At 42.6% G+C, this 25071-nt stretch overlaps 1 protein-coding gene across 2 annotated transcripts in view; it reads left to right on the top strand.

Moving 5' to 3' along the window:
• Positions 1-23580, top strand: part of tmem121ab (transmembrane protein 121Ab) — a 40838-nt gene extending 17258 nt beyond the window's left edge. For both annotated transcript variants that reach the window (XM_069161797.1, XM_069161798.1), the window contains exon 2: positions 19793-23580. In XM_069161797.1, coding sequence (XP_069017898.1) covers positions 20640-21584 — 945 coding nt within the window. In that variant the 5' untranslated portion in view covers positions 19793-20639 and the 3' untranslated portion in view covers positions 21585-23580. The remainder of the gene's footprint in view (positions 1-19792) is intronic.
• The last annotated feature ends 1491 nt before the right edge of the window (positions 23581-25071 follow it).

Genomic DNA, 25071 nt, shown 5'->3' with positions numbered 1-25071 from the left:
TGTGCTGTATTTAAAGTATTACATCATATTTTATTAGACTAATCAATACCCATTACAACAAAATTACAGGGAGGTACATGACATCGCACGTTACTGATCAATACCAGCTGGACTGTAAATAGTTATAATTATGTTAGCACCACAAAAATGATTGCACGAGATGAAAGCACTGTATTTACTGACACAAGTACACATATTACAAGCACCATCAACCAGATAAATAGTGAATCATCTAGGGTGATACAATTATTTTCATTCTTTTGAAAAGTGAGATATACAGGTTGATATGTCTCTGGATCAATAAACTGTTGTTTGCCAAGAAAAAGCTCCAAAATGCAACCCTCCCAAAAATCCCTGGTTGTCACTTCTACATTTCTGTTTGTTCACGGATTTTTCAAACTGGTAAATCAAGCTGGTCGGCTTATTTGAACACTGTTCCCTGCTGCCTCCAGTTTTTGTGGCAAGCTGAGCACATCGCAGCTCCAGATCATATTCACATTGCAGACATGACTTCGATATGAATTTACTCATCTTATTCTCTAAAAGAACTGAAATATGAATAATCAGCACGCGATTTCTTTTAAAAGACTAATTGCTTTTGTATCGGAAAAATCCCACGTTGCACTGCTGCTGCTTCTTTAAAAATTCACGAGCTAGCGTCGTGAATGTTGTCTGTGAAGCGTTGCTACAATACGAGCAGCTGTCGCAGTTCGTAAACAAAAACATGTCAGGTTGTAAAACATTGTGACTGACAACGTGTTTTCAGTATAAAGTGAACAACAACAAACTCTCTCAAGTTGAAATCTGTGAACAGATCTGGGTGTCCGTCTTTGAGCTGCGCAGATAAGCCTGAAGGGATTTTCTCCTTTTGTCTGTTTGCATTCTGTCTCTTGGCCGTTTAGAACTTTATAATGATCTTCTCATTTAAATGCAAAATGTTATTGTTATTTTTAACTTTCGTCCTGTCAGTGCCTTCAGTACCACAGACAGCAAGTACCGCCACCTTTTCAGCATTTTGGTACCAACTTGGTACCAAAGTGTTACTGTTATTGCTATAAACTGTTACATCACTTCTGTATGGCGCAGTGTCATAGCTCACCAAAGCCAACACCTTTAGCACGGTTGAATACACTCCGCATACTTCAATCTGTTGAGAATATTTAATAACCAAATGCCATCAACTAGATTTGAAATCCTTCTGAATGGGCTTCGATACTGATCTGTGAATTAAGTTAGATTTAATAGCCGAGGATACAAACAATATTGGCATTTTCTTTTTAAGTTTAACTATACTGTATATACTCCGCTTTTATCATTTTATCCTTGGACTTGGCAGGAGCCTCAAGAGTAGACTCATGGTCTTATGACAAAAAAAAAAAAATCATTTAAAGAAACAAGCTGAAAGATGTGAGAGAGGAAGGCAAAATGCACACTATTCTCCTCGCACTCAAAAGCTGCTGTTGAGCTGCCATTGAGCAAAGCACTTAACCTCCAACAGCTCCAGCCGAGTATCTCGGCGGATCTGTCTGGATGGATCAGCGAATGCTACGTTTACTTGAATTAAAAAGACATTTTCACATCCTTCCTCTTTAGTACACACATACACAGTTTTCCCACCACCTGTGCAGCACAGTGTATTCACACTTCAGCACGCGAGCAGTGACATGCGAAACACGCACGCCTCTCTGATGCTCCCTCTCCTTCTGCCAGCTCCCTTCAGCATTTCTCCCCTTCTCCTTCCTGTCTCTATTCTCCCTCGTCCTCGGTGACACCCCGCCGTCCTGACCGGGCCCGTTACCCTGTTATCCGTGCGGCGGGCCGCAGAGCAGAGCGAACGGCACGGTGATTGACAGAGATAAGGCCTCTAATTAAGGCAGTGATTGGGAGCTCTGGAGGGGGCTTAGCTTCCTGGCAGGCAGAGACAGAGGAGACAGAGACGTATCCAGGGCACCCAACCCCTCTGCAATTAGACACACATCTGCTATCAGCGATCAGCTCACTGTCCCCGGAACGGGGGAGACGTTCTGCAGCACGTCGCCTGTCAATGTCATTCATTGTCCCTTTTCCTTCCCTCGTACAACCCGCTGCCACCCCGGCCGATGGATTGGGGAGATACTGATAGTGCCATGCAGACACAAACACACACACACACACACACACACACACACACACACACGGTGCAAGAGTACGCAATGAATATTCATACAGAGATTGCATGCAGCAGGACGGAGAGAGCCAGAGAGGCAAATACACACCTACGCATATACTGTAATGTTTATAGTGCGCACACACACACTCACACGCTCAGTCACGGATGAATACGCTGCAGTTACGACGTCCAAATGCGTCTTGTGTTAGGAATTGTAAATCGTGTGTACATAAATTTGTACACACTGAAGATGTGTTTAAATGAGGTGAAAGTATACAAAGGAGAGCGGTCGCACACGGCTCTGCTGTGCATACACACTTTAGGCAAACCATTAGCGCGCGCGTGCCCGTCTCGGTACACTTATTGCAGGCTTTGAATTTACAGGGTGAGAGTGCGATCAGCCCGCGGAGGTTTTTACAGCCCGGGTGAAAATGTCACATCATCTCGGCAGCGAGGTTTATGACTCTAATCTGGGTGGCTGACACTGGCGCAGCCCCCCCACTAGCATGTTGCAAATGGAATAATAGTACATGATGACACACGAGGGTATGCATCACAGGAGCTCTCTGCAGCCGGAGTGTGTTGTCGGATCGAGACAATTTATGAGCCGATATGTCTGCAGCCTAATTTCAAATATGAGGGAGCCGTCATTTGAATAATCTACGCCAAGAGAGCGGAAGGCTAAGGGATATTTAACATGATGAATAAGCCCGAGTCGTTCAACTTGTGCTATCTGTTAAAGTCTTAAATCTAGACTCCTTGCCAGGCGGAGCGGGGTGAGACTGTGGCTGGAGCGAGCTCACGTCAGTCCAAGGTTTTCAGACAGAGAGAGGGCCAGACAGCTGAAGTGAAGAAACTTCAGGGGGCCGGTTACACATCGTCTCCAACTAAAGAGATTTCTCAACAGGGACATCGGATGAAAAGGCAAATTAGTCGAGGACTATGCGTAATCCATGTCTGTGAAACTGGCCACGAGTGTTTTCTCTCCTGGTCTTCATTATAGCCCTGCTCTTCAATATCACAGCCCCGTCTCTGCCAGGAGACCAGTGGCTGGTTAACACGCGCTGTTAAGCACGCTGCTTGGCTCCTCCGCCTCCTCCGCCTCCTCCGCCTCCTCTCTGCATTACTGCTTTAAGTCATTATAAACGACTGCGTGTTGTGTAGCTTCAATTCCGATTCCTCTTGCACTCCCGTCTCTTGCTACGTAAACATAAGCAGCATTGAAAAGACGACCTTGAGCGAGGCATGTGACCCGAACGCTCAACATAATGGGGAGCAAGAGAAGATTGTTGTGCTCGGTCAGGGGTGAGGAGGTTGAGAGCCGCAGCCCCTCAGAGCAGGTCAAACCGGCTCCGGGAAATAAGAACGAAATCAGGGCAACGGAGACGTGGGGAAAGTGAGCAGAGTGGGAAGGAGGGGAGAAATCTGTGAGCTCGCTCAAGGAGAGAAATGGGAGAATTGGAGCATGTCCCCCTCGTGGATACTCGGCATCTATGACCAGACTACAGACCCAAAAAAAAAAAATTAAAAAAAAAAAAAAAGACAGGGAGAAACAGACACAGGTATAGGTGCATTCGTAATGCCCGTGTTTGTCACTCACATTGATTTTTGTTTCTAAGTGCAGCTTTAGAGGCACCTGTCTTCAGCTTTTTAGGCAAAATTGCTTCTCTGCTGCTAACTCTCCAACTCCCTGCTGTCTTTGTCCCTGCGAGGAGAATAAATAACTTCAACACAGATCTGGAACAACCATCTGGAAACATTCGACTGGCTTACAATTAACTCCTTTTAAACTTGTCTATGCCTGCTTGAGTAATCATAAAGAGCCCAAACATTTTTCCATCTTTTTGAAAAGGCTAAACGATACACAAGGATTTAGTTTTTGCCTACAGTGAAGGTAAATGTGTTTTCAATTGAGCAATTTTGCAGTACATTGGATTAAATGACATGTTCGCTTCATGTCCCATTGCCAACATTATTCTAATTATCACTCTTCTGCAAAATTTGCATAGCCCCTACAGTAAGTTAAGGTTAGGACAGATTGTTCTTATGGCAAATAAACTATGGCTAATATATGGTTATAATAAGATATTTATGGTTCATAAACATTAATTTCAGGTCTCTGATAGGACCGAAATTCCAGTTCTTTTGACCGCCGTGAACGCCACAACTTCAGTTTTCCATCTCGCTCCATTACAGCCGTCATAGGTGCTGCAATGGCAACGAATGCAGTCATAAATGATGACGTGCAGAATCTCCTAATCTACATAATTCATGAGAACCCATCACGAGGGATGCTGGGCTGGTGTATACACTACTGCACTAGCCCGTAAAATATGAGCAGCCATTCATGGGTTTACTAATTTAAAACAATGTTGATTTTGTTAGCAACAACAACAAAGTCACGAGTGTTTGAGCAATGATGACAATTTCTCATGGATACTGGAGATTGAATGTCAACTAAATCTTTGAAAATGACTCCTTTTTAATTTTTATAAAAAAAATTGGTGATGGTCTCAACACTGTTATCACAATGTTTTATATCAAGCTATATATACAGCTGAATCAGAAAGCTTGTGTACGGGATGTTTGAAGTTTTAATTTTTCAATAGACGAGATAATACGAACCAATAGATCACCAGCTACTCGGTAGATCAAAGGATTTCTCTGAGGAAAAGGGTTGGACCCTTGTTCTAGATAGTGTATGGAAATAAAACTGTCAAAATGCATGTACATGTATGCAAAATATTTTGTGCGCGTGTGCTGACCCCATTAACTACATGACAGTGAAATATGTATTGTGTCACATTTGTCCTGCAAAAAGCCCCTTTAATAGAAGCTTTAGCACTTACAGTACTCCAGTTTGAATGTGCCTTAAAAAATGAAGACAGCATCTCTGGGAATGTCTCATTATTACAGCAGGGGAGTTCTTGCATGTTCTGCTGCTACCAAACTGCTTTGGTGTTGCCCTCTTTTGGCTCCTACTCCTCTTGTTTTGTCAAAATGCATTTTATGTTTCCATCCTTTGGTGTTGTGATAATTTAAAGCGTTGCTTGTGATATGGCGAGGCCCTGGAGTCTCGTGGAATCTGCGACTGCGAGGCAGAGTGAAGGCTGAGTATTTATGAATGGCCTTTAACAGCAGGGGAGAGATGAACTGCTGGATTTTCCTTGCTCTCGTTTCTTCACTCGCTCTGTCCCCCCCCCCTCTCCCCTCTTTCTCCCACCCCGAGTCAGTGTGCGCCATCCCATTGTATGTGACATTCAGCCTCAGTGTGAAAATCAGCAGATGGGTCATTTTGTTTGTATGCTTCGTGTGGATGTGTGAGGGTGCGAGTTTCCGTCTGTGTATGAGGAAAAAGAGAGTGGGTGAGAAAGCGCTAAGGAGCAGGGAATAATTTATGACCGCTGTATCCTATAATTAGCAAAACCTAAAATGCGTGTCCATGTAGGAGGCCATTAAATAGGGCTTTGCTCTGTCATAGGACATTACAAACCTCAAAATGAAGTAAAGAAGAAGGCAACAGTGTTTCCACCGAGTCCCTCTCCGAGCTGAAATAAATAGGATCGCTAAAATAGGAGCCCACGGCCTGAATGATTTTGAACCCAGTTTGCCGAGACCAAACCGCCAATAACTTTTTGATGAATTGCTAATTCTCATTACTTTTTGGCTTTTAAGCTGTTAATAAAGGCAACAGCAAAGCCCAAAGGCAGAATCAATTTGGACAAACGGCGCATATTCTGAAGACAAGACAGCAATTTGCTGTTTTTTTTTTATTCTTCCCTTATACAGTCTGCTGCCTATGAAGGTGCAGGCTAGCCTTGGGGGTGTGTGTGCGTGTGTGCGTGTGTGTGTGTGTGTGTGTGTGTGTGTGGTTCACATCAGAATAGGACTTCCACAGATGGAGACAGTTCTCATTTGAAAAGGCTGACAGCAGTTTGCTGATTGATCAGATTGACTTTTCAGCTCACAACAACCCCCCAGCTTCATCCGAGACCTTGAGTGAGGATGGGACAATATATTTTTTTTCTCACTGTTCTAATCAATTCAAGATGCAGTTTTCCCAATATAAGTCGAGCAGCATTAGATATACCAATTTAGACAAAACCTTTTTCATTTGCGTAGCTCTTTTGTTTTGCTGTACAGTAGATGTGTAAACGTAATTATACATTTTCTTTATCGGGAATGGCAAGAGAAAAAAAACAGTAAATGCTGCATGTGAGAAAATATTTTTTTTTTAAATAAAGTATTCCAAAAGGTCAAATTAGGTTAGACATTAATCTATGTCATCTATCTTTAATGACATTCAACTGATTAAGTATAAATAGAATACTGACAATTTTTTAATTACCACCTTCCCCAATTTGTTTCACAGCGAGCAGTAATCAGTAAGGGGCAATACTGCCGCCTACTATCAACACAGATAACATGACAGGGTTATTATTTTGATAAAAAATGTCCACAGATATCACAATAATATTGTTATTGTGAATTATTTTGGCCACAATAAAAGTGCAGTGAAATTCTGATGTTGTAACTGCCCTTTTGTACACCATTATACAATTTTATCTCACTGAATATTGTATAATGACTTATTATCATATTGTTGTTTTTGAACCAGAGCACAGCCACAATCCCTTTCATATTCATTGTCAGAAGGTGACCGGGCCTTTGCCAGTTGAGCCCTCGCTTCGTGCACTTTCCTTTTTGATATGCTGAAGGCTGCTGAATTCAGCAACGCAACCTTATAAATCACTCATAAACTCGCGCACAATAAAACTTTTAGGCTTCTATTAAACTTGTTTATACAAATTCCGCTCTTTATTCTAGCCGAATTGTTTGCCGTCACATAATTAATACATCAGATGTTAATTGCTCATCTTAATGGCTCCTCCGCATTCCTGATTGTTTATAAATGAATGTGTGGCATTGTTTGAAACGCATGACCCAACAGAGGTTTATTAGTGTGCCCCATCTGTTTGGGGGGGCTCCGTAGGGGTGTTTGCATCAGACAACCTGATGTTCATGTCACTCTTTGATGCCTGTCTTTAGATCTCGCTAATTGATAGGAAGATGCCTGCATTATGTACAACAGAATATGCCATTATCTTTAGGTGGATGCTTGTTGTATTTGACAAAGATCATTGTGTAGAAAGGGCTTTGTGGTGCACTAGTTCTTGCACTGTGCAAATTGTTAAATGATAAACTTGCACCAATAATTGATATTAATGGTGCAAGTAATCAATTTTAATGATTCCATAAAGTGACCCCTACTCACAGTAATCGATTCTAGATTGGGCCTTATTATTTTCAGAGCACATAATAAAACACCTGAGCCCTAATTGTTACTGAATGTACAGTAAATTGTATAATGGAGGACTGTATTGACTCACTGGCTTTCAGGCCCCCGATCACAGATCACTATCTAGTAGCACCGCCGCCTTCAGCTGTTATTGTGTTATCTTGCACAAATGGTGCCAGCAGTAATAGTATCACAAATTTAGATCCTGCCAAATTCTGCAGTCACCTTATCACTTGTTGGCTATATTGCCATGGATCCCCATGTTGCACGAAGTCCTGCTGGCTGATGGCAGTTTGTGCATGTATTGTATGCATTGCATGCGGGCGTGTGATAGCTTGTGTACGCACTGGATGTGTCTTAAAAGCCGATGCCGTTTTTGTCCTTGGCAAATTTCCTTCAGGGCCGTAAATCTTAGCTTCTGTTGAAAATCAACCGTACGTGGTAAAAGTGTAATTTGGGCCTCCCGAACAGCTGTAACACAATTATCAGATGTCAATCAGATGTCGATCAAGAGCCGTTTTTTTATGTCCCTACACAGTGAGCCAACATAAGTGAAAACACAGTGCGGGTGGGCGATGGGTTGGACTTCAAGCCTTTTTTTATACAGTATTATACATCATGTTTGCACGTGTGTTTGTGTCCATACATTTACAGCATAGTATGTTATCGCAAATCATAATCCGGGAATCTTTTACTAAAATGCGTGCAGATTGGCTCATGTTCACTCCTCCCAAGAGTTAAATGGGAGCAGTGATATCAATTCCAACCCTGTGGTGTGACTGAGGAGACTGGTAGATACGTTGGCACAGAGGATGGAGGTGTATGGAAGCTTCAACTAAAGAAGGGAAAGTCTACATGTTGTGTTTCTTAGCTGGCTCCTCAGCCACTGGCAGGCCTACATTTAAGAATCACCTGGGTTTTATTCAGAGTTGGTGTGTGAACCCAACTGCTTCACTGTGAAGATGGGATGACTGGTTGTCACGTAGTCAGTAGAATTCCTTTAAACTGTCAGATTGTTGCTTTTAAACCATCTCCATGCACGTTAAATACCAACCCGGTATCACGCCAAAGCGTCTGATGCACCCGTCAGTCCACTACGGGAGGCTCGCCTTGTTATGAAAAGTAACAAATTCACAATTTGGTTAAGTTTAGGCACCAAAACTACGTGGTTCATGTAGATCATAGTTTGGGTTAAAGAAAGTCGTTTTACGGATGTTAATTACGTCACGTAAATATAATACGTTATGTAAATAACTTATTTACGTTACTTAAAATAAATCTTTGTTGACTTTTGCTTTCTCACAGATTGGAAAACACATCTCTGAGGTGAAAGTCCAGTGTTGGCTCCATCACACCACCTCTGACCTCCTCCGGAATTTATCGTCACATGACCACCTCCCTCAACGGTCATACAAGCGTGTATTATTCACGCCTAGGCGAGGCAAAACGTGACCCTGACACGGTACAATCTAGTGCACTTGGCATGATACCATGATGTAAATACAGAAGATGCAACATGTGGTTCTATATAGTTTGGATGCTGTTTATAGGCACCTTTGACAGTTTAGTAGTCTGAGTAATAGAAAGGAACAAATTACTTTTTGTCTAATAGTAATTACAAAGTTGCTATACATGTGTTTTTTTTTAGCTGGTCTGTTAGCCACTCTTGAGTTTACATTCGGGCATCACAGTTTTGTTCACAGTTGGAGGAAGTGTAAATCTGGTGTCTCCACTGGGGACAGGACTTTTGGCGTGTTTTGTGCAATCGCTGGGGAGTAAACAGTCATCACTGTTTGATTGCGTTTTCAAATAACTTGCCCACACTGTTGTAAGAATAAGAAATAAACTGTAGGTATGTTTGAAAGCTGAACAGCTCCTGCTTCACAGTTGCAATACACAGCCAAATTATCCCATCAGCATCGACTGCCCATCAAACATCGAACACTGCTGAGAAGATTCATAACAACATGCCAAAAGCTACAATTGCGTGTTCACAATGACACAGCTAATAATTGCTGGTGAAACGGGGGGTGGGGAGGGCTCATAAGGAGATGAAGGCATGCAGAATATGAAAGACATTCAGCTGACAGCCACAGTGAAATAATCACAGTTGGAAAAGTAATTTGATCGAGTTCCAATGAGAAAATATAAATTGTGTGACTCCTGTCATTTAGAGATGCATGGGCAACTCCTAATGTTCGAGTCATACCCAAACACATCTCAGCAGAAGCAGCTGCCAAAAAAGAAAAATTCAACGCTTCTCAGTGTGTCGCACGGTGAACAACTGTCTAATCCTGAGTGAAATATTGTTTTCCATTTCATTATCATACAAAGCAGGCGTTGCCTTTCAGCCCGTGAGACACATTTGAAGTTTTGCAACAGTTTGTCAAATACCCAAATTCACTTGCAATACAGAGCTTCATGAGCAGAATCTGACAAAGATCCTCTTTTCGCTGCCAGACAACTTTACTTCAGGTAAATGAGCTTGTATTGAGTTTTAAAAATCCATCATTATCATAATGGGGAACGTTTCACACACCATCAACAGATTTCCTTCACTTGCTCCATGGAAAATAAGTTTTAAAGGCTGAATGCAAGATTAAATGACTTGTTGAAAGGGACATCGTTCTGCTTCTCTCTGCCCGTTTTCCACATTCTCATCATAAATCCGTGGCTGCTGATATTTAAATGTTTCCTCTACAAAACTATCCGATTTAACTGCGAGCTCATTAGCAGCACTTCAAATCCTCCCTGTATCACATTCTGTTTTTGCTTTTTATTCAATCACGTAGGACAGCAATCCTTCCTCTTTTACCTTTTTGCTCCATCTCGTCTTCTTACTCTGCCCCCCCCCCTCCTCCCTCTACCCCACCCCACCCAAGTAACTTTTCCTTCTGGAGGACAGTGTGTGAAGGTGACTGGTCTTGCCCTCTTGCCTGCCAGCGCACATCTGGCTTATGCAAAGTAGTGGCAACAGCACGGTGAGTGGGTGTTTTAATTGAGGCAGAAAACAAAGCTTTAAAAGAGCTTCAGTGGTTAAACACTATACCTGATAAAGCTCTCGGGAATCTTCCTTTCTACATTTCAGCTGCTATTTGCCGCATAAAGCCAATACAGAAATGTTAAATATTGAATAGGACCTCTGAGGTTTTGATGTCTTCGGGAAGTCATTTTACCCTCAAGTAGGATGAAAGCAAACAGAGAGGAAGCATGATTGGAATGAGGTATGGATGCCACCTCCCTTAGGGGGGGCCAGATTAGAAATAGCAACAGTGAACAGAGAAGGAATCACAAGCCATGGCAAAAAAGGAAGCTTAGGAGGGGGGGGGGACGCATTATTGACACAAAGATTAAATAGATCTCCCTGTAAAACCGCTGGATGAAAATCCCTTCTTTACCTGGTTGATCACACACCCAAATTATCATTAGAGAAATGAATGAGAGCTGGTATCACATGGGCCAATCAATATGCTTGTTAAAAGTCTTGCATGGGTACATGGGAGAATTAAAAGCTAGAGGAGAGTGTAATGGCGTGTTACCATGGAACAACTTCAGTGCCATGCCAGAGATGTTTGTCTCTGTGTGTGTCGCTGTGTTTGTGTGCGCCGAGATGAGGGGAAATGGTAATCACTGCAGCATTTTATGCAGTTTTGTGGCCCTCGATAAAAAAAATTAAAGGGGAGTCCAACGATCACTTAAAAAGGGACAATCCAATTACCAGTGCGAGGGGTAGTTAAAGTATGTGCTTGAAGGTGGGGTTTTTTTTAACATAAGGGATTAAAAAGAGGCTAAACTTAATTATTCAGGAATTGCTAATTGTTATTGCTTGGGTTTTGGATCCAAAAACAAAGGCAGGGACAAAGCAGCTGGGATTTATGTATGGCCGTGCTTCACTGACTGCCATTTGGGAGTTTTAAAAAAAAGTGAGAAAACGAAGGGTTATTTCTTGGGGATGAGGTAACATTTCTTTGATTGAAACAGACAGCACCATTAGAGGCAAAAGCACATTTGGGTATTAAAGTGTATTTTGCAAGTCACCTGAAATACCCCAAACCACAGGTGTTAACAGCAATTATTCTTAAATTCAGTGGTATTTTCCTTCACGAGATCAGGTTTGCACCGATGGCAACAAGCCAATGTTTGTTTTCACTGCATGAAATTCATCTTGTTCGCTTAAAACAATGGCGAAAGGGGTCTTCATTGGCAGAACATCGCACATTTTATCTTTGAAGCTGCATTAATCAAAAGTCTTAAAATAACAATGGAAAAATGACTTTGTATAATGAGTTTTATGGTTAAGAACTTTACTTTGTTTAATCAATTTTTAACTTTGACGCAGAAAAATGTACCCAGTGTGCTATAGAGAGACAGAGTAAAACCAGAAATTCTTAAGCTCTGTTCTAGAACAGAAATTCAAATCCAAATCACATTTATATTTTTCGGAAAACAAATTTTAAAAAATGAAGCACCAAAATTTTAAATTTGCTCAACAGGATGTATTGCAGGAAAAAATATGTCATTAGTTTGACAGACTGAGGCCAGTTGAGTTAAAAAAGTTAGAAACAAGTGAGAAGAGAGTGGATGGAACTCAATCAAAACTTAATGGGGAGAAGGATATTGACATTTTGACGACGTGTTGATTAACATTAACGACTAAAAGTCGCTCCACTTTGAACTCTGGGTGTAGATCCGTATGCCTGTCTTGGAACGGTGTTTACTTCTGTATTTCAAAATGCTCTTTGACACTGGCTTTGGGTTTTGGTACAACTTGTCTTTGGTTTAGTGCACACAGTACAGGTCTCGCACTACAATGCATCACAGTATGCATCGCTATGTCAGTTCGTTAGAAAATGGGGTTTTGATGAGATTGAAGGTGATGCCTCCTAGATTTATAAATAGCATAGTAGTATTGCTCAGGGCTAATCGGATATAGTTTTACGAAATTACGTAAATTTATAAAATATAAAGGGTAGACCCCGGGATACACTTTTTCTGAGACACAGATAAAAGAAGCTTCCGAATGAGAAATTGCAGTTGAAACACGAGTTCAAACATCGAATTAAAGAGGCTAATTGAATACTCATGACTTTCTGAAGATGCCTGGCTCCGTCAGCTTCAGTTTTCCACGCTTTGATGATAGTCTGGAAACACTTTTGGCATTAACGTTTGAACTGCTACTCTAAGGGGAGCACCAATTCATTGACTAGTGTTGGTGGCAAAGTGCGATGACATTTAAGTCACGTGTCTTTTTTCTAAATGCAGTTTTAATAATGGTAGAGGTTTTTTTTGACGCACGTGTTGCTCAATGTCGATTGGTTAAAGTCCGTTGCAATAGTTCCAATATTAACGACTACTAACGCTGACCCATTATCTAGTGTGGCTAGATCAATGTGTTCATGCAGTGAATTCAGGTCTGTTAACACCAGGCTAGCTGTGAACAGTGCATCAGTCTTTTGCAAGCTGCATGTGATTAAGAAACAGAACAAGTACTTCAACAACTGGTTCAACTTTTCACTTAAACAGCGTCTGTCCTGGGCAGTGCTTTAAGAGAGTGTCTTGTCTCGTGTGCATATGTTGGGTAACTACTAATCTTTGCGTCCCATGTCAGCGACTAAATGCCGGGTGGGATGTCAGAGGGCTGCTCTTCCCTTTGATGATGAGTCACTGTGGCATGGCGCCTTTGATCCTCTCCCCAGCTTTGTGAATAAAGAATACACTTTGATTGATGCTGCGCACATTATGGCCGTTTGAGAGTTGGCAGTGGAGAAAAAGACGCGTCTGTCATGTTGAAAAGCTCCTTGTCTCTGCTGCTGAGGGCCAAGTTAGAGGGAAGCACTTTTTGAGCTGCTTTCAACATTTAACCCTATGCAATGCCTATTGCGGGAGCCGAGCCTGCACAGCAGCTATCCATCCTTTGTCATGTGTCGCGCGTTTGATCAACACCCACGGCTGTTTTAAAAGAACAGACAGCCCAAATACAGATTGGGTTAGTTACAGTTATGGGTTGAAATGAACCCTTAGCGCTCATCACTCACACACACAATGTGACATGGCAAAGTAGTGTGAGGATCAGCCTTAATCAACCATAATGGGTGATAAAAAATGAGCTTAGCCAAAACACAGCCGCCTTCTTAGTTTGAGATCCTCTTCAGTATTCGAACCCAGTCCAACCGTATAAGCAGTAACAAGCATATTATACAGGGACAAGAAGAAAACAACAGAATGGGAATCTAAGAGAAGCCAGGAACATAAAGTCTGTGTATTGTTTTATGACTAATTGATGTGTGCGCCTTTGAATTGCACAAAGCAAGTAGAAAGGACTGAACCTGCCAAAAATGACAACACAATGCAAAATATACGCGAGAATTTCCGTTCACCCCCACGGCATTAGATACAGTAGAAATACCTTTGAATGATGCGGTGCAGACGAGGCGAAGCCCCGCGAGGACAGCTCAGTCCGGAGCTTCTAATACGTGAAGGAAATGTATCGAGCTCCTCCGAGATGTCACGTACATTCGTCAGTGCAACTGGGGAAATCAAATCAGACCTCTTTCAGTGCAGCCAGGTTTGTTATTGGTCCCAGTGGGGGACATGAGACACGTTTTTAGCATGTATTCAGGGATCCGGGGATAGAGGACTACGCCATGTTAAAGTCAGTACGGGACATACGTGATCAGCGTGCGGCTACAGAACGTTATCGGGCCGTGAAAGTTGGGATAGAGACACGACCCGCCGATTGCGATCCTGTCAGCGACCTTCTGGGCAAGAAAAAGCTGGAAGTCTCCAAGCTTTCATACACTGTGCATGTGTGTTTAGTTTCTGTGTGTACAAGCATTTGTTCAACTAAGCTGTGCTGAGCTGTACTGTGTGTACTGAGGAAATTCAAAGCAATCTGCCATCTCTCCCAAAACTAGCCAAGCGCCGACTGTAACACAAAGGACGACGCAGAACACCTGCTGAGATGATGGAGGTGGCTGGCAGCCAAGACGACATATGGGTCTCATTCAGGCCCTAATGAAGACAACCTGACATAAATATCGGACAAAACGGCACGCTCTGGAGACCGGCGCCGTCCCACTGCAGTGTTGCTGACATTGACGCAAACATTTGATCATCCTCGGGGTGTTGAGGCGGGAGAAAGGAGAGGGAAAGCGTGGAGAGGAAACAGAGTTGAGGATGTAATACGATGCATTTCATGTATATAAAAAAAAAATTAAAAAAAATACGGCTTCCCAAAAGCGTACAAATCTCAGTTTTCTTTGAAGCCTACAGGTAACCGAGCATACCATTTACAGTTGCAGGATGAAATGATTTCGCTGCTGTAAACAAGGGCCAACTCGCAACCTTCACAAGGTGTATGAAGTGTCAGAACAGCTCAGTGTTAAAAGAAAAGCTTCTCGGGGCTTGAAAGACTTTACTATCTTTAAGCTCAGAGCCTGCGTCAAAAAAAAGACAAAAATCACTCAAGCTAGAACACAGGTAATTAAGTTAAGTAAGTGCTTCAGAGGAGACTGTTTTTCATGCTCGCGTTCAAATGCAACACCTGGAAATGGCTCCATTTAAATACGGTTTTGATTTGATGGGGGTTTTTTTTTCCACACAGTAGAAAGCGAACGCATCCTGTGCCAAAGCACTGTTCTTCCTGCTGTACTGACTGTCTTGTTCTTTGGCACAAACTGATCTTCTACAGCGTTTTAGTTTTTTTAGATTCAGAAAAACACCAAGAAAAGTAGCACCAATGCCACTTGCTGCCCCCAAACTTTGTGCTTGTTGTGATCCATGTGGGAGCCTGCGGCGAGTCAGGGGGCCTAACTGTTAAAATAACTGCCTGACAAGGAAGCTCCGACTGTTTAGAGAGATAATGGCCTGGACCACAGACACAATTATAGCCTCCCTCTGTGAAGAAATGCTGTCCTGCCAGTTCACAGCCCTCCATGTTGCCTATTTATAGTCCACCATAATTAATACGCAGTAATTGAAGCCTGTTCGGAGAGCAGAAACATACACAGTGCTATATACACCACGGCCCCCCTGGCTCCGACAGAGAGAAAGAAAAAAAAAAAAAAAAGCCAAGCAAAGATGTGAAATCATAGTTGTCACAGCTGTCAAATCTCATATCAATGGACATTTCTTTCTGTTCTTTTTTTTTTTTTTTTCTCCTAATTCTGCATTAACACCCTGGGCTTATCTTCTGCCTTGTGTTATGCATTATAAATGCTGAACAGAATATGCAAAACAGAGCAGTGCACTTCTGTCATCATTTCACACAGACAAAGGCACTTTTCTACAGAATGTGACAGAGAGGATTAAAAATGATCTAATATTGTCAGAGTTCATCAGCTTCCTGTTTCGTGGGGGTGCACGGTCTCGCACCGAATCACGCCGATGACATCTCCAGATCTGCGTTTCGCAGCCGAAGTCACAATTCCTCAGAGGTTCAAACCATCCAATTTAGCGCTCTCATACTATCAGGCCGGCTGTAATCCGCTCATTAGGGAAACAATCTCAAAGTCTTTTTTGATAACTAATGGCATTTAAATGATGATGTGATGTACTGTATATGTGGGAGCAGTCTTCCTTATAGCTCCTTAATGACCCGCAGCATTCTGCTAATCAGTCAATTAATCACCATTTTATGAATTTAATCTCTTACTTAGTCCGTATTCTACATAATGGCTTTTAAACAGTCACATCCATGTTTGGATTACAAGTGATGCTCTTTCTGGTGCCGTGCTCTTCGACTGGGCTTCCACCGACAGCCTTTGATTTGAGATTTTATTAGATAACGTTATTTTTCATCTTCGGCACACAATAGGGCATGCGCCGATGACGGGATAAAATGCATCTATTCAAATTCTTGCGAGGACCTATTAGAGCGGAATTCTTCCGTATATCCTTTATGTACGGTTCATGTTTTTCAAGGATTGCATTTTCTGATGAAAAATAAAATGCTCTGGATCAAAGTCAAAAAGCTCAATAGCGCATTTTTGCCTTAGTGATTCCACACAGCGGGTCTGAAAGCAGAGTCATGTTTATTTATAATGCACTTAAATCTCTCTTAAGCTCCGTTAGTGAAGAAGTGAAATAGAAGTCTCCAAATTTTAAAAGTAAATTTAGTGGGGGAACAATTTGTAATGCATGGCTGAATTGTTTTATTTCTCAGGGAAGCAAATCAATATCACAAAAAGGTTTGCAATTGTTATGCTAAAATGTTCAGAAATCGGTGAGGTCAGAAATTTGACAGTTTTTATTAGAAACACTGTTGATGGCATTTCTTGTTTGGTTAATACCACTTTCTATTTAGGGCACTCTGTAAAGAGGCAAGTTGTAGAGAAGGGTTAGTAACTAATGGATCTATAAACAATTTTATTGTCATTTATACTGTTATCGATCAATTGAAAGCCAACAACTTTTGGGTTGCCAGATTTGGGGAAACTTCCTCTAAATGGTTTGACCACTTATTTCTAGAAAAGAGCTGCAACCAATCCAGACAAAAATGCATTTATCAACAACATACACGCACACATCAACTCTGATACATTTTGCAGAATTATTAACTATTATTAACTACTTGCATATAGATGGCGCTACACAAGAACGTACTCGCGTTTGTAACTGCAGATTTAATAGCTTAACAATTAGTGAGAAACCTAATGAGTTTTTAATCCATGGATTAATAACATCGACGATTTATTAAACATTAATAGTCATTGTTAGTCGAATCTTTGCCAACGGATATAACAAATTTGTGTTGGATTTTTAGATGTGTTAGCAGCAGGAACAGTATAGTTAGTCAGTCTGACCACTACTTTCAACCAGACAGTAACAATCGATGGTTCACAATAACATTTTGTACAGATAAAGAATCCTACTGACTCTAGTGATGCCTTAACTTTGTATGCAGCAAATTCACATCTTTGGAATAAACTCTGTCAGTTCAAATCAACTCTTTTTGCTTGTACGCGAGACCATCGAATTCACTCTCAACAGTGGAAGGAACTCTTTTCTTGGAGTTAATTTTTAACACTTTTCAGGAGTTGAACCTTGAACTCTTCGGTAGTTAAAACTCGACTCCCATAAAGAGTAAATTCTACTTTAAGCTTGAGTTGTTTGAACGTGAACTCTTTCACAATGTTAACAGTCAACACTTAAAAGTGTGAATTGTTTGACATTCATGGAGTTAAAGTGTCATCACACTATAAAGGTTTCAGGTAAGACTGACTACGAGATAACGGCATATTCGTAACTAATATATATGCATTTATATGCAGTGTGCAACAATTAATGCTGGATGAAAACTCACCAATGCATTAGTGCCACTGTGATTGGAAGATATGTAGTGTTCCTATCTTGTACATTTATGGTTTACAATGATAGCCCCATTTTATTTATCATTATGTCTTCATTGAAATATTAATAAACAGCATGTTTTAACAAAACTATATTTTTGCCCATCACTTTGATTTAATTTGGTCGCTTTTTTCTCAAAAGTTAGGAAGAAATAACTAAGGCATGCTGGGAAATGCTAATACAGCAACAAAGCTGTGCCGTAAACACCGGGAGTCGTGTTGAATCGTGCTCCTCAACACTCAGCGAATGAACCCCAAAATATTACCCCACCAGAGAGTAACACTGAACACAAGCTGGAGAAAATAAACTCCCAAAATCAAACTCTTTGTTGAACTCCAGGATATTTCACTCCAGAAATTTGCCATGTAGTATTTCAACACGCTAAACTAATACGGTGAACATGTGCACGTGTCTGCTACGTATCAGCATGTTTCAGTTGTTACGAGCATTATTTAAGCGCACTGAGGTTAGCTGCGACTCGTGTTAACTTTTCCGATTTTCATCATATTGAGATACGTTGATAAACACTGGAATAGGCTGCAGAAAGCCAACTGGTTTGCCATGCATAGAGTTAGAGGGAGAATATTACATATTATATGAAGCTTCTATCTGGGTCAGTACGTTAAAATGATCCTAACTGCATTCATTCTGGAATGGGAGGCTATTTTGGGATGTCTACACCCACAGAAGTTTTCAATGTGACTCGCTTCAGCCAAACAACTCTGTTTGTCGGACCAGTGCCAGCGCTGTCTGACTGATACAGTCATATCTTGATGTGAAACGTACCTCAGCTGACAGAAACACTAATGTAATTTATACGTGTTCTGCCTGAAGGATCCAGTGACATGAGGAGCAGACAGAAATGAGCAGAGTGACAGATAAATTCTCGTTTCTGCTGAATGTGAAGCTCACCAAACCTGAACCGAGGGAGACGTTTCTGCTCAATTAACACATTTCACTTTCTTATACCCGGCCTCTTCATGCTAATATTTAGACATGCTGCGTTATTTATGGATGAGGCCAGTGCACAGCGTGGGCTCCCTCCTGGCGAGTTAAGCGCTTGGCATCTGTACACTATTTTTTTCCCTTTCCAGATGCCCTCGCAGCCTCCCCGAAACCCAACATGTCACACGCTTCGCCACACACATCAGCTCGAAGACTAAACGGGTCAAAACAGAAACACCTTGAAATATCATTCAGCCAAAATAAGAGTGTAACTGGAAACAGTAAATGGAGCTTGAAATGACGGTGAAATGAAATATGGACGAGGTTATCATTATCAATATCGGTCTGACACCTTTTAGACATTGAGCATGCATGAAGGAGACACATGACAGCTGAAATGTGAGTTGTTGGGTTTTTTTCACCATGACAGTGTAATACCTTGGTAAAAAAAATCCTACTGCACACAAACCGCAATCATAATTTCCTTGTTTCAGCTTGGAAACTACAGACTGACTTAAAAATATGTGCAGGAAATGAACCCTTTGCCATCGTTTATCCCATTTACTCTCGCCCGAGAAGGAAATGTAAAGCCAAGTAATGTGGAAAAAGAAAAAGAGGCAGAGCAGTTATCTATCGTGCGAGACTTAAAAATGAGTCTGTACAAGTTTTTGTAATAAATCCTCTAATAATTTAACTCTCAAAATTAAACTACTGGGTATTAAATATGCTGAATATATTAACAGTGCCATGGGAGTATATTAAGCCATACATCCAGATGTCATGTGACACATGACAGACAACGGAGAGGTAAAAACATCCCGAAGCGGTCTTACATGTGCAATATGTTCTGTCCCATCAATAGTGAAACAGGCTATATTTGAGCCAAGCTGACACATTACTTGGCTCCTCATATGTGGAGGGCCATTGGCAATGAAACTGTGTTATATGGCCCAGTAGTGCTGACAGGTTTTTTTTTTTCTCCTTCTCCCTCTCCCTCTTCCTCTCCTCCGCCCTCCCCCTCTTCTCCTCTTTATTTCTCCCTCCTCTAGGCTGTGGAGAGGCCGCCACGTGGCAAGAGGAGAGGGGGGGGAAAAGATGGATCTTCAGCCCAGCGTAAGAGCCTCCCCCCGGGGAAGCCGGCGTCAGACGCAAGGCCTCACGGGCCGTTGACCTGCTGTCTCTGTGATTTATGGCGGCTGGGGGCCTCTGGCCACTGCAGACTCCTCTCCTCCATTTCCCTTCACACACACTGCAGGACTGCGAGGAGCCACACACACTGCACCACCATCTACAGGGGTATCCAAAGAGGGATTCCTCGCACATGCCGAGCTGCAGCACACGCGGGCATACGTCCACCGCTTGCTACACCGTGTCGTACAAATACAAACACCTCCATAAACATTCCTACGCCGGAGCACCGTGTCCCATCTTGCCATCACATGTCCTTTAGACCAAGTCTGCTCTCTTGAGTATTCTGCGTCCGACCGTGTGGATTACGATCCGTCATGGTGTGTCAGCCGTAGAGCCCTCGGTGTAGCTGCTGCTCAGGGGCGGAGCTGGATCAATGGAAGTGCGCTGAGTAACGAGGTGATGCCCCTGTTTTCACATGGTCTGAGCGCAATCAGCAGCCAGGATCTCTCAGCTGACCCCACACAAGGCTCTGCTTCTACACTGCAATAATCCTCCACAGACCACAAAGTGCAGTGACATATTGTATTATTTCAATATTAGACACGCAGCAGGTGCTCTCACGCATACGAAATCTCTCAGAGCACCTTAAATCTCCTTCACTCTCCAACGTTGCAGGTTTAGGGTGTAAACGGCACCTTCTGGACTATTTTGTTTTTACTTCTCAAAGCTGTGGCCTGAGAGTGAGAGCCAACAGGTGCCCTCGCCATGGTGTTGCCGCCCCCCGACAAACGCCACGTGTGCCTGACCACCATCGTCATCATGACCAGCATGGCCTTCATGGACGCCTACCTGGTGGAGCAGAACCAGGGTCCCAGGAAGATCGGTGTGTGTATTATAGTGCTGGTAGGGGATGTATGCTTCCTCATAGTGCTGCGGTACGTGGCGGTGTGGGTCGGCGCCGAGGTGCGCACCGCCCGACGGGGATACGCCATGATCCTGTGGTTTCTGTACATCTTTGTCCTGGAGATCAAACTCTACTTTGTCTTTCAGAATTGCAAGGCTGACAGGAAAAGTCTGGAGACAGTGGCACGAAAGGCTTTGACTTTACTGTTGTCTGTGTGTGTGCCAGGTTTATACCTGGTCCTAGTGGCCCTGGATAGTATGGAATATGTGAGAACTTTCCGGAAGAAGGAGGACATGAGGAGTCGTCTGTTCTGGGTGGCTCTGGACCTGCTGGACCTGCTGGATATCCAAGCCAACCTGTGGGAGCCCCAGCGGACAGGCCTGCCCATCTGGGCCGAGGGCCTGATGTTCTTCTACTGCTACATCCTGCTGCTTATCCTGCCCTGCGTGTCACTCAGTGAAATCAGCATGCAGGGGGAGCACATGTCCCCCCAGAAGATGATGCTGTACCCGGTCCTCAGCCTGGTCACCATAAACGTGGTCACCATCCTCATACGGGGTGTAAACATGGTGTTGTTTCAGGACAGCCGTGTTTCCACCATCTTCGTCGGCAAGAACGTGGTGGCCATCGCCACCAAGGCGTCCACCTTCCTGGAGTACCGCCGGCAGGTGAAGGAGTTCCCCCACCCGCAGAACGCGATGGCGCTGGAGCTGCAGCAGAACTCCGTCAGCCACACGCAGCCGCTGCCCAACGCCACCAGTTTGCCGCACGAACCTTCGCCGGCGCAAGACGTCATCGACACATGACCGCCAGCGCTGCACTGAGCTCCATCAGGCGCCGACCGGAAGCTCCAGGAGTGGGAGGATAGAGGATAGAGAAATCGGCTGCATGACAGGATGATATTCTGCTCTTGTCAGGCCCACATGAACTGCTGTGAAACCATAAAAGAGATTTTTAGCATCACCTGCCTGTCAGAATATACTGTAAACCCACACTTGACTGAGTGCAGCGGGCAGACTTTAGAGTCCAAACAAAGGTTTTTATCGTGCTGTTGTGTTTTTAATTGTTTCATATGTTTTAAAAGTTCAAACTTTATTAAGAGACAATCGCCACACTGCGCAGCCTGGTGACATCATGTGTGAAATGGACAGCTGGATCCCCCTCAGTGAGTATCTTGTATTTTTTAAAAGGTCACTTTTTTGACAGTGCATCTGTGGCATTTCCTTTGAATTCCAGCACCAAAGGACAAAGCACTCAGTGTGAGGCACTGATGGAGAGGAGGAGCGGAGTGTGACGGGGGTCGGTCATGAGGGGCTATCTGTGTTGTGCGACAGCGAGGTTGGCGGCTCCCACGTTCGGTTCTGCTGAGGAAGGAGCTCTGTGGAAGCCGCTGCCTCGGTCAGTGCGACGCTTTATGACCACAGGTCTGATTAAAGCACTGGCGCACAGCACTATACCGTCCACCGCAGGCATCCACGAGTGTGTTTTACTATGTGTGTGTGTGTGTGTGTGTGTGTGTGTGTGTGTCACACAAATCTATAGAGTATGTATTCCTGAATGCGTGGGCGTTCGCCACAGAGGGTTTATGTTATTTCAAGTTGTTTTGGAACAGATGCGAGTGGCTGACGGCTGCAACTGATACAAACTACGTCGGAGTCCGAAATAAAACAAAGTCGAAGGGGGAGAGACACTTTTTTGTTTCCTGTACTGTACATTCCTCTAAAACTAGCTGAAGCCTGAAGTCAGAGAACGCAGCGATCCGAGTCCCGACAACACCTCACTAAAGAATTGACAATATAAAATACAGAAAAATACAATAACATAGAAAAAGAGAAATTCCAGATGTTATTCAGTTTATTATTATTATTATCATTATTATTACAATAATTATTATCATTATTATGTACATTCTTTACATGTTGGAGGCCAATGGTGTTTTAATAAAAGTCTAAATGAAAGAATAATAATGAGAGCATGGTTTCTTTCTCCATACGGTTGATTTTTATTAAATTAATATATTTTTTTTTTATTATTTATAGTCCCACACCTGTCATTGATTACACCCCTTCAAAGTAATCTTCTGTCCTCAAAATGAGATATTTAGAAGTTATTTTCCCACATTACTTCCTCTAATGCCCGGCAGGTGAATATGCAAACAGCTCCCACCTCGGCTCTGCCTGCAGCTTCAGAATATGGAAAGCTCTGTAAATTGAAGGAAACAGTTTCTTAGGTTTGTGATGTGTGAAACCATGACTGCCTGCATCCGTTTGTTAGACTTTCACTGGGGTTCCCAGGCAGTAAAGCTCAGCCAAGGTGTTGCCTTCTTGTTATACACGTCTTGTGTTATATAAAAACTACAACAAGGACACGTTAACGAGGTTAAAAAAGTTGACTTTCACCGGAGGGGACTTTTAAATTCAGGAGTATTTAGTGCTCTTGTTGGACTTGAAAGCAACGGCAACAGAACTGCAAAGCCATTTCTGTTCCGTTTTGTTTTGCGCGAAAGAATCCACAGAGCACATAAATATTGAGACTGAGCAGCCTTTTCCTGAAATCCTGGAGCATTCATTTTCTATCCCCGAGGCTACCACACATTTGGGGAAAGCCAGCGAAGAATTTATCTCTAAAAATGTGATAAAAATGTATCAACCTTCTCTCAGTTTCTCTCCTTTCCTCCCAGTTCTCATTGTCACACTTGCCACTTGCTTTGTTGTTCCATTAACAGTAATCTTTTTCCCGTACTGACCCGGTGTCAGTTATCAGACAGAACTTGCTCACGTCTCCTCAGAGGACTGCATTAACGGACGCGAGAGTAGTGGAGGGAGGTGGGGAGGACGGCCGCAGGACGAAAGTCACCTCGCGGTCACCAGGTTAACTGAGGTTAACTGCTGATCTCAGCTCAGAAGAGACACTCAGACCCTGAACGGTCCGACTCGGTAACCGTCAGCGGCACAGTGACACAGACCGAGTGATCACAGGAGGAGCGACATTTTACTTTACGGAAGCAGAATTCAGGACATCTTGTTAAAATCACACCGTTTCATACGTGGTACAAAATAGTGCTTTGTGGGGCTGTTACCGCAAATCACCTTTAAACCTCTGAACCGCGAGCAGTTTCTGGGTGGGTTTTTTTGGGGGTTTTTTTTTTGCTCCCGTCACATTTTCACTGTCTATGGGCTAATTTTTCACTGCACCAGCAGGTCCTGCACCTCTATGGAAACAGCACAGTCATTCCTGGAAGTAGGGAGAACTCAACAACTTCTTTTGTGCAGAAAAACACACATGCTATACAAATAAAACTATTTACATTTTTACAACCTTGAGAAACCTCCTGTCTTATCTCCTCTCTGGAGGAAATTTTTCAGAATTTTTGTCACATGAGTGTTGTTGGCCTCACCCGAGTCATTTTTATTTATTTATTTATTTTTTATTTTTTTTAATCCTTACAGAATGCTAATCTTGCAAACATACATTTTTTTGAAAAATTGTGATTTATTTTGATGAAATATCAGTCTTAAGCTTGAATTTGGTTATTTTTCCTGACAGAAGTATTCAGTTAATATCAGTAGTTTAAGGACAACTGGAAATACAAAAACCCAAAGCAAATTAGCATTTTTATCGTTACTGGCGAGAATAAACGGTGTAATTTTGTTGATTTTTTTTTTTTTTTTAAGAAAACATGCCTTTCATGTCTGCAGTTGGGTAGCGGGGATCAGAGGGTTAAACCACTGGAGCTAAACCAGACTGGCCCGACTGCAAAGAACAAAACAAAGAATCATTGTTGGCATTTAAGCCATTAATTAAAGTTGTCGGTGGTTGCCATCAGTGAATAAAACTACAGTTTGAGGAAAGATGCGAGTTGGTTTTCCTTCTGCGTTGCTAAATAGTCTCAGCAAAACAAAGACAGTCATTCCAACAAATTATGCACCCCATTTTTTTACAAGTCAGGGGAAATTGTGCTTGCTTTGCAAATTGCTACATGTTGTGCTATATTTGCTTTCTTACAGTTGAGGACGTGTTGATTTTTGGGTATACAACTACACAGAAAAGCAGTTTCACAACAGCAAAAAAACTTTAAAAAAAATACACAGAAGCACTGAATTCATTTCCTGTGCTCACTATATTGTTGCTGTAAGCTCATCACACAGCCAATCGTTGAACTGAGTGAACAGGATCTGTTCGGGGCTTACGGTATCTGTACAAACTGCCAGTCTCCTCTCCTGGAATCTCCTCTATAGAAACATATTGATTGTTCTTGGTGGTGGAGTATTAAATATTTCTGAGGCAAATCCA

Source organism: Embiotoca jacksoni, unplaced genomic scaffold, assembly GCF_022577435.1.
Source record: "Embiotoca jacksoni isolate LCO1_2020_lvr unplaced genomic scaffold, fEmbJac1.0.p SCAF_29, whole genome shotgun sequence".
Lineage (NCBI taxonomy): Eukaryota > Metazoa > Chordata > Actinopteri > Embiotocidae > Embiotoca > Embiotoca jacksoni.
The sequence above is the reverse complement of the archived record's forward strand: the minus strand, read 5'-3'. Positions and strand labels throughout refer to the sequence as shown.